Source organism: Miscanthus floridulus, chromosome 14, assembly GCF_019320115.1.
Source record: "Miscanthus floridulus cultivar M001 chromosome 14, ASM1932011v1, whole genome shotgun sequence".
NCBI lineage: Eukaryota > Viridiplantae > Streptophyta > Magnoliopsida > Poales > Poaceae > Miscanthus > Miscanthus floridulus.
In genome coordinates this window covers 68773412-68784688 of record NC_089593.1, presented here as the reverse complement: position 1 = coordinate 68784688, position 11277 = coordinate 68773412, and the positions used below count along the sequence as shown (strand labels likewise).

Here is an 11277-nt window from a genome sequence, read left to right as displayed (position 1 = left end):
TATTCTTGCATTTTCAATCTTCTTTTGTAGACTATGGAGGATCGAGGCCACTGGATGAATCTTCAGAACCGTACTTGTAATGAGTACTTGGAAGGACTAAAATATTTCCTAGTTGTTGCAGAGGTGGACATGAGAAATGGACATAAGTCATCTATGTTGTGCCCATGTGTTGACTATAAGAATGAGAAGCAGTACTCGAATCAGTTGTTAGTCCGTGCCCACCTAATTCTTTGAGGATTCATGGATGACTATAGATGTTGGAACAAACATGGAGAAGAAGGTGTCAATGAGCGAGATGGTGAGGAAGGTCTTCATGAAACTTGTGCCTATGGCAATGAGGAAGCTCCCTTTGGCAATGAGGAAGCACCCTTTAGCAATGAGGAACTATGTGATGATGATGTAGCAGAGATTACTGCCAGCCCTATCCCTATGGTTGAGAATCTAGAGCAGATGGAGCGTGATGCCTTTGGCTTTGATGAGTACACTGGTTCAAAGTTCAAGAAGCTAAAGCAGCTATTGGAAGATATGGAGACACCACTCTATCCGAGTTGCAATGGGAGGTATACGAAGTTGTCCGCTTCACTAAAGCTTCTCCAACTAAAGGCGGCACTTCATTGGACTGACAAGGGCTTTAGAGAATTGCTAGAAGTGCTTGGAGATATGTTTCCCAAGGGGAATCAAATACCTAGGACTACATATGAGGCCAAGAAGATTGTTTGTCTGATGAGATTGAAGTTTGAGAAAATTCATGCTTCCAAGAATGACTGCATCCTATTCCATGGTGACAATTTAGCCCTCACTAAATGCCCCATGTATGGGACCTCTCGTTACAAGCAAAGAACTGATGAGGGTGATGACGGCGAGGAGACGCGCCGTAGAGTTCCTAGAAAGGTTGCTTGGTACTTCCCTATAATTCTTCGCTTGAAATGTTTGTTTGCAACATCTAAGGATGCATGACTGTTGAGCTGGCACTCGGATGGGCGGACAGTTGATGATTACATACGGCATCTAGCAGATGGTATTCAGTGGTGGATCATTGATTTTAAGAATCAAACTTTTGCTGATGAGCCAAGGAATCTTCGGTTTGCACTCAACATGGATGGAATGAACCCATTTGGTAACATGAGTAGCTCACATAGTGTCTGGCCCATGCTATTAACTATCTGCAACCTTCCCCCATGGCTATGTAACAAGAGAAGGTACATGATGATGTTAGTTCTGATATGTGGTCTGTGTCATCCAGGTGTTAACATAGACATGTATATGAGGCCGCTTATTGATGATTTCAAAGAACTCTGGAAAGAAGAGGGTATCAGGGTGTGCGATGGGTTCAGGAAAGAACATTTCAACCTACGTGTCATGCTCTTCACCACTATCACTGATATTCTAGGAAATCATAGCGTGTCTAGGCAGAGCAAAGGAGAAAAAGACTGCTTTCATTGCTTAGATGACACGGAGACTATTTGACTGGATAACTCAAAGAAGAGGGTCTATGTAAAGCACTGACGTTTCCTTCCTAAGTCTCATCCATACCGGGAGATAAAACGTAAGTTTGATGGCACTAGGGAGCTAGGATCTACACCAAGGCATTTCAACGGGCAACAAGTATATGACCAGGTGGTAGAGGATACCACGCCTAAAGTTGACCTGGAGAGCACTATCCTTGGAAACCAAAAGCATAGTGCAAAAGCAAAGAGTGCCGATAAGAATAGGTGGAAGAAAATGTTAATCTTGTGGGAACTGCCATACTGGAAAGACATAGCAGTCTGCCACAGCATTGATCTCACGCACATGAAAAAGAATGTCTATGGGAGTTTGATTGGGACACTCATGAATGATAAATGGAAAACCATGGACCATGCAAAAGCAAGAGCTGACCTAGAGGAATTTGACATAATGTCCAAGCTCTGTCCTGATGGTACCAGTGCCTAGCCACCTCTATCTGCCATAAACCTGACCCGAGAAGAGAAGCAGGAATTGTATGACTTCTTTCATAGTGTCAAACTTCCCTCTAGGTACGCAGCCAATATCCGAAAGCTTGTGCCTATAAGAGAAAACAAGATGCTTCTCATGAAGGCTCATGATTGTGATGTCATGCTCACAACGATGCTTGCAGTTGGTATCCAAAACATATTGCCAAAAAACCTGAATGGCAATCATGAGCCTCTACTTCTTTAATGCAATCTCTTAGAAGATCATTGATGAACAATCATTGGGAGATCTTGAAAAGAACATGATTGAGGTTATGTGTCTCCTTGAGGCTTAATTCCCGCTGACTTTCTTTGACATATCTGTCCATCTCATTGTACATTTGGTTAAGGAGATCAGGTATCTTGGACCGATGTTCCTCCACCACATGTATCCGTATGAGAGATTTAAGAGCACTCTGAATAGGTATGCCAAGAGTCAGGTCCATCCTGAGGGAAGCATGGCGCAGTGCTATTCTACTAAGGAGGTGGTCGACTGGTGCCTCGGTTACATCGACCCCACCAATCCAATTGGCCTCTCCAAGTCTTGCCATAAGGGAAGCCTAGCGGGCAAAGGGTGTGTTGGGGAGAAGCACATTACTCTAGAGAGAGATGCCTACGAATGAGCCCACTTTCTAGTGTTGTAGCACACAACAGAGGTGGAACCTTACATCGAAGAGCATATGGAGATGTTGAGGCACCAAAACCCATACCGGGGTGAAGCTTGGTTAGCGAGGGCACATATGAGTGGGTTCAACATCTGCTTCAAAGATCGACTTGCCAGTTCAACCTCTTGCACAGACGAAAGGCTTCAAAAGCTAGAAAAGGGTCCTTTCTTCATAGTCACAATCCATCAAGGCTATGACATAAATGGATATACCTTTTATGCCATTGATCAAGACATGAAGAGCGTGTACTAGAACAGTGTTGTTCTTGTAGATGCATTTGACAGCAAGATGCAGAAGATAACGTACTATGGTCAGATTGAAGAGATATGGGAACTCTTGTATGCAGGCTTCAAGGTGCCCTAGGGCATCATGAAAGATAGGTATGGCTTCATTATAGTTGACCTCAACCAAGTTGGGTACCAGGACGAGCCATTTGTAGTCGGAAGTTAGGTTTCTTAAGTCTTCTATGTGCGCGACACTAGAAACAAGAAACAACAAGTGGTTCTCTCTAGGAAAAGCAGGTTGTCAAACATGAAAATCCAGTGGACGAGGAAAAGTTCAATGAATCCAATGAAGTGACTCCTTTGGATACTTCTATCCTCCCTATGATTTTGGCAAGCGAGCTAACTCCATACCTAAGAGATAGTCGTAAAGAGGTTGCCCCGTGGCAAAAAGACACTGAAAATGGCAAGTACGCAAAAAAATATGCTCATGTGATTTTTGAACAATGTGCAATCTCATTTTTTAGTTAACAATATATATTTGTCATCGCTCTTACTTACAATGTGATGTTACTTTCAAGAACTTTCAGGAAGGGATTCTAGCTAATGAGAGAAGTTCATGTCATCAAGGATGTAAATTGTAGAATGAGAGATGTAAATTGTACTAGATAAGTTCATGTCATCTAGTCTAGGATGTTAAGCCCACAACTCGTAATGTATATGGTACCTTGTGGATGTATGCTGAAATTTCCTTATCAAGACTACTTCATTTAATTTGTCTCATGACATGCATAGGGTATATATGCTGCTAGAATTTGATGTGTCATATCAGCACACATATGAGCAGCACGCATAATCATCCATTCATATCATAGGAGTAGCACACACTTATGAGCAACACACACATATATAGCTAATTAACGTGTAGGTATCCATCCATATCCCAGCAGCATCCAGTCACTGCTATGGTCATAACAGCAACACACATAACATATATATACATAGATAGCTCTCTTCTCCTCCTTCTTAGCCAGCATCTTCTTCAATGCATGAGCATCCAGAGCACACAGAACATACATGAAACCAGCAGCATCCATTGGTTGCTATGGTTATCACAGCAACACAAATATGCACCACATATAACACACACACACACACACACACACACACACACACACATATATATATATATATATATATATATATATATATATATATATATATATATATATATATACAACACACACACACACACACACACACACACACACACACACACATATATATATATATATATATATATATATATATATATATATATATATATATATATATATATATATATATATATATATATACATACATACATACATACATAGCTAATTAATTTAAGGTGTCCATACATGAGAATCCAGCACATAGATAGCTAATTAACTTAAGGTGTCCATACAACATATCACCACACATAAATGAGCCAGTGTCCATACAGCATATCACCACACAGTACATATATTAATTAAGGTAACTTAAGGTCATCACTATTTCAGTGGCATGATCACTTTGGCTTCTTAGCCAGGACGTCGTCCACATCCTTGGTCAGGACCTCCAACTTCTGAGTCTTGGCCGCCAGCTAGGCACCCATGGTGTCCACCATATCTTAGTAGGCCCCTTCTCCTCCTTCTCAGCCTGCATCTTCTTCAACTCTTGTATTTCCACAGCTTTGACGTCGTCAGGCGTCCAGTGAATAGCCAAGAGCTTTTCATGTAGTGGTTTCATAATCATTGCCAGCAGGGCCTCATGCATGGTACCTAGAGGGAGCCTAAAATCAGGAGCCTACATATATGCATAGAAACAGTTCAGTTAAATTCTTGACAATGCTAAAACTGAAACCGAAGTCAGTAAATTCTTGACAATGCTATTTTCTGAACTAAGGTAATTGAAGCCTGAACATATGCCAAACACTAACAAACACTAAATTACAACTAACTAACATTCAGAATAAGATAACTAAAGCCTGAACTAACATTCAGTTAACTGAAACTGCAATGTTGAAAATAGAAAATGTAGGAGACATATCATGCCAAATACTAACTTTCAGATAACTCTAAATAAGCTAGTCTTCTCATCACAGCATCAGGTAGTCTTCTCATCACAAAATCAGGTAGTCTTCTCATCACATAAAATGTAGGAAACATATCATGCGAAATACTAACTTTTCGATAACTCTAAATACTAACTTTCTCATCACAGCATCAGATAGTTCACATAAGTGCATGTCCTCTCATCACACATCAATAGCAGAGAATTTAAATAGCACTAAAACCCTAAATAAGCTAGATCACAATTACTAAAACTGTAATTTATATAGCAATATATATATATATATATATATATATATATATATATATATATATATATATATATATATATATATATATATATATATAAGCAGCAGAGCAAACACAACAGAGTGCACAAGCATAGCAGCCTAGGTAGTGACAAGCATAGCATATCATGCCAAGCACTGATCATGGAACCCTAACTAAGCAGGCCATGGTTGGAGCTTACCTTGTTGGGCTTGGAGCTGCACTTGAAGGCGGTGAGCATCCGATGAAGGCACATCTTCCCATTGGCGTCAAAGCAGTGCCTGCTCTTCCCAACCACCGGTTCTCTATCCGATGACATGTCCACCTCTAGCACGACTGGTGCTGGCTCCTTCTCTGCCCACCTCCTCCTTGCCTCCTCCAGGTTTGTCGCCGCCGACCTCACCGCCAGCGAGGAAGAAGAGGGCCCCGCTGCCGAGGAAGAGTGCTTGCCCTTCTTCTTCACCGCCAACGATGAGGCGGGCACAACCTTCTACTTCTTGAACCCTGGTGGGCGCACCGGGATGTCCTCCACCTCCACCTTCACGTCCACCACCGGGACAGCCACTGATGACGAGGGTGCGACCACAGAGGAACGAGCGAAACACCCAGTCCCTGGGTCCCTTCGTTTGTGGCGCCTCACGGGCTTCGTCATCTCCAAGGGCGGTGGCGGCTTTGGTGGCGGAGAGGAGGTGACTGGGGTGGAGGACGGCGGTGACGAGGGAGGCAAACGGAGGCACAACGCGTGGAGTGTGAGGCTGGCGAAGTGAGCGAGGCGATGTCAATGTGAAGGGATGGGGTGGTAGCAATTATTTTATTAAATATGGAAGGGTTGCGCAAGTTCAGGTCTAAATCTGAAGGGACATAGTAGTACAGACGCGCCTTTACTACACGCGTCTGTAGTAATTAATTACTGCCGACGCGTCGCGTCTGCAGTAGTTAAATTGATAATTTCAATTTCAAATCTTCAAATACAATTTTAGTGCAGTAAATGATCTAAAATGGAAATGTTGCAAACATAAAAGTTATAGAACTCACCAAGATCTACAACTTTTATTTTGGGAAACTTTTTATGTGACTTTGTTTGTACAATTCAAAATTTGAATTTCAGAAAATGGGAAGTTCAAACAAGATTTTCAAACAACAAATGATGTCAGATGAAAAAGTCATGAACATAAAAGTTGTAGATTTCAAGAAGATCTACAACTTTTATTTTGGAAAACTTTTCATGTGACTGTTTGAACCATTCAAATTTTGAATATCCAAAAAGGCAAATTCAAACAACATTTTGAAACACCAAATGAATTCATATGAAAAAGTCATGAACATAAAAGTTGTAGATTTCAAGAAGATCTACAACTTTTATTTCGGAAAACTTTTCATGTGACTGTTTGAACCATTCAAATTTTGAATATCCAAAAAGGCAAATTCAAACAACATTTTGAAACACCAAATGAATTCATATGAAAAAGTCATGAACATGAAAGTTGTACAACTCATCAAGATGTACAACTTTTATTTTTGTTATTTCTTCATCTGAGAAAGTGATAGTAATATTGTTCACAAATTTTACATCTCTCATATGGTTTCATAAACTATAAGAGAGAGATATAGATTTTGTGAACAATGTTACTTCTCGGATGAAGAAATGACCAAAATAAAAGTTGTAGATCATGATCAGTTCTACAACTTTGTTGTTGATAACTTTTTCAACTGAAACCATTTACTACTTCAAAATGTTATTGGAAGTTGCCATTTCTTGAAATTCAAATTTTGAATTGATAAAACACAATCACATGAAAAATGACAAAAATAATAGCGGTAAGAACACAATAAATGGGTAGAGCTTGATTTTACAAAAATTTGGAAAAAAATCATCAAATTTGAAGTTAGTATGAGGGAGAAAGACTAGTTAAAAGTTTTAGCCAGAGATTAAAAAGAAAAATCACACTTGTTCATCAATCTTTGAACCAATAGAAATTACCGCGTACCCTACTTAAATTATTCAAACCACTTTATGTTCGAACACCTTACATAGCATAATGGAAAGACACTTGCTTCTAGGCCTGTAGGTCTCAGGTTCGATCCCTAGGTGGGACACAATTTTTTGACCTACTTTTTTTATTGTTATAGATTCATCTTGGCCACATGCGTCTGTAGTAAGAAATTTCCTTTTGCCCGCCCTTTTTTCCAAATTTCTTAGCCTTCCCGCATTCCCCAAGTCCATTCACATCCAACTTCCCGCATTCTAGAGTTCCGTTGCCTGCTCCCCACCACCGCCACCGCATCCATGCCCCTCCGCCGTCTTTGTCCCCGTTCACTCTCCGCGTTCTAGGGTTCCACTACTGCTGCATCCGCCCACTGTCCACATCCGCGCGCCAGTGTCTACCCACCTTCGTCACTGACGTCGTTCACCAAGGTCTGACAGCCACCGTCTCCGGGACTATCCTCCGACATTGTCTCCAACTCCGTCAAGCAGGGCACGACGCACCGTCTCCAAAGCGGCTACACGTGGTGGTGGCTGTTCCAGAGGCACTGTGAGCGGAGACGTGGCCGCAGGTCAATGGCATCTTCCGCTTCCAGCAACCCCTTCATCGTCTCTGACAGTGCTAGCCTCCTCCTTCGACCCCACCTAGTGAGTTCTAACATGGATTTTCTTCAGTTAGATGCCTGATTGTCGAAGCAAGGGCCAAAGATGTGCCTGTTGGCATTATTGATCCAGATCTAGTGTCAATAAAGATTATGAACACTGATAGAGGCTATAGCATGGATTATCTAGAATATTGCCTAAGGAAATATGCCAAGAAAAAGTTTGAGATGTTTGCATATAACTGTGGTGGGCACTGGATTGCTGTCATCATCACTCAAATGTGGTAGAAGGTGATATACCTCGACTCCAATAGAGGCAAGAAGTCATATTTGACTCCTATCAAATTTGTGATAGATGAGTGAGTATTGTCTAACCTACTATTGACCCATGTATTTCTTTCTTAATTATGTTAGTGGAAGTCAAAAAAAATTGATAACAACTCATGTATGTATAGGGCTTTTGGCAATTGCCAACCCAAGCCGAAGAAAGGGCAGAGAAAATTAAAGTTGACCCTTGCATTTAAAATTCCAGTAAGTAGTGCTTCACTTCCGGTTATGAAGTCGTTTTGTTAATTCAATTATTAACCATGTGTTTTCTATGTTCGCAGTGCCAGCAGCAAGGTCTGGACCACACATGTGGGTTCTTTGGGGGGCCATCACTTGATGCTGGCAATGGCACAGGCCAATCTGACTGATCCTCAGGTACAACTGCAAATATATATGTATTTATTACTGCTCAGCTACTGTGATATACTTGGAATGCCTTGATCCCCTCTTGTTGTCATATATACTGTTGTTGTTAATTTTTGAAACTGCTGCTATGATCTGGAACAAGATGAAGCTGCTGGTGTGATCTACTGCTATGACCCTTTTATAGACTATGGCTGGCTTATATATATTTACTTGTAATTTTTGGTACTGCTGCTATCATATATATATATATATATATATATATATATATATATATATATATATATATATATATATATATATATATATATATATTGTCATCTCTTGTTGTGCAGGTTCATTTTATGGATGATGGCTATATACATGTGCAACTTCATCTTATGACTACCTTTCTTTGTCTTAGGATTTTGAAGTGCAGTCCACTCCAATCAACTTTGCAGATATTTGAGAGAAGCTCGCCTCATTTATTGTGTCGCAGATCCTCGACGAAACAGACGAGTTTCATTGTTCATATACAAAACCATGATGAAGTGCATGGTATATATGTTCATTTGATTTGTAAACTATGTTTGGAGCCTATGAGATACAATTGGAGCTGTGAGATATATAGAAGTGAGAATAACTTAGTGATGAACAATCGATCTGTGAATTATGTGTGATACGTGTGTACTATGAACAAATTAAGTTTTAAGATGAACAACTATGATCTTGTATATATATATATATGTCATTTCTGTGAGATCTGTGTATATATATCTGTGATCTGTGTATATCTGTGCTATTTGGGCTGTGTTATGGGCTACAGATGGGTCTAGGCTACAGACGCGTCTATAGCATTTTCCTTACTATAGACACGTCTGTAGCCTAGACCCGTCCGTGGTAAGGAAAATACTACATACGCTTGTAGAGAATATGAGTCTATACCATGCTACTTACTATATACGCGTTTACAAACATCCTCTATAGTAGTATCCTTACAGACACGTGTATTGTACACATGTCAGCACTATGTTTCTGCACACAGACGCGTTTACAAACATCGTCTGTAGTAGGATTCTTACTACAGACGCGTATATTGCACATGCATCGGCACTATGTTTCTTCACACAGACACGTTTATAAATATCGTCTGTAGTAGAATTCTTACTACAGACGCGTGTAACAGACACACGTCTGAGATATGGTTCTTCACACATATGTGTCTTAATCTTGTCGTGGACGCGTGTTGGCAACACGCGTCTCCAATAAGAGCTTACTACAGACGCGTGTAGATACTCACCAGTCTATGTTAAGGGCTTATCATAGGCGCGTGTTCGTTTGTGTTATAGTCGCGTATTGGTAACACGCGTCTGTAGTATGTGCTTATTACAGACGCGTTATGGCAGACGCGCCGAGGCACGTTTGTGATGTGCCTGAACACGCGTCTGTGATGTGTTTTTTTATATAGTGACATGCATTAGCAATAGCCAATAGTTTGAGAGATATTTTGGCATGCTTAATGCAAAAAAACAATAGTAAAAACCTAGGGAACACAGATACCAAAATCTAGAAAACTGTTTTGTATTAAAAAACCCCAAAGCTTGACCCAAACAATCAGAAACAATTCATAAGTAAAGTCATACAGAGACAGGCTTTATTTCAATGTTGTGGAGCTAAATGAGATAAAAAAAACTTTATAGTTCATATTTTTTGAAGATGTTTAGTGGCCTGAATATAGATTTTAAGTTCTCAAATTTTGTATCATAAATGCTCAAAAAAATTTAGAAAAAAAATCACTACTACAAAAAGCATTTCTAGGGGCGGCTGGTAACCATTTGTAGGGGCGGTTTGCCCAGCCGCCCCTACGCAAGGGTCTCTACAAATCAGACATTTGTAGGGGCGGTTCCCAGGCTGCCCCTACAAATAGATTTGTAGGTATTTGTAGGGGCGGTTCAATCTAGAACCGCCCCTACAGTACATTTTCCCGCAAAAAAAATTCAAATTTACAATTCAAAATCGCATTGCCGAACGTCCCACGACCAACGTTCCGAACCACGTTCGCGTTGCCGAACGCCCCGCGACCAACATTCCGAACCGTGTTCATGTTGCTGAACGCCCCACAACCAGCATTCGTGTTGCCGAACGCCCCGCGACCGCAACTACAAGAACAAGAGTATTCTATAAACTACAATTAGAAGTCCAATTCACAAGAATATATACAATCTATCATTAAATATATAAATTCCATACACATTGTTATCAACGTCCTAGAGCTAGCCTTTCAGTCTCACGAAGGTGTTGGTACTAAGGATTTGTATCTAACTCAGACTCTCGGTCATGGTAGGCGCCTCTGATGTGTACAATCTGGTCCAATATGAAGTTGCAAAGGTCGCCGATGAGCTCTAAGAGTTGGTCATCCTTGTATGGGTCTCTTTTCATTCCTTTCTCTTCTCTCCACTATAAGAGAACAAGTTTCGGTTTAGTATTTCATACCATTTACGAAGTTTTTATACTATGGGTGATGAGGTTCAAACTTACCCTTAAGGGGTGTCTCCTATAGGCACCAGTGTTACTCATTATAGAACATATATAGTATCCACAATGTACACTCCCAGGCTTCTGCTTGGGGCACTGTGTGTTTTGCATATGAAAATGTTAAGTAATGCTTTTGACAGCCATGTAATGGAGTACTGAAGAAGTAAGTTTTTTCTTCCTTGCTGGATCATGCCTTCCATGATGATTAGTGACATAGAACCTAAATGCCCTGTTCGAATTATTTTAGCAAATACGACTTGATAGT

General features: G+C 40.5%; 1 protein-coding gene across 1 annotated transcript; it reads left to right on the top strand.

Moving 5' to 3' along the window:
- The first annotated feature begins 240 nt into the window (after positions 1-240).
- LOC136503657 (uncharacterized) lies at positions 241-1467 on the top strand. The gene is made up of 2 exons (XM_066498660.1): positions 241-928; positions 1244-1467. Exons 1-2 carry the CDS (start codon positions 241-243, stop codon positions 1465-1467), a joined length of 912 nt encoding a protein of 303 aa, XP_066354757.1.
- The last annotated feature ends 9810 nt before the right edge of the window (positions 1468-11277 follow it).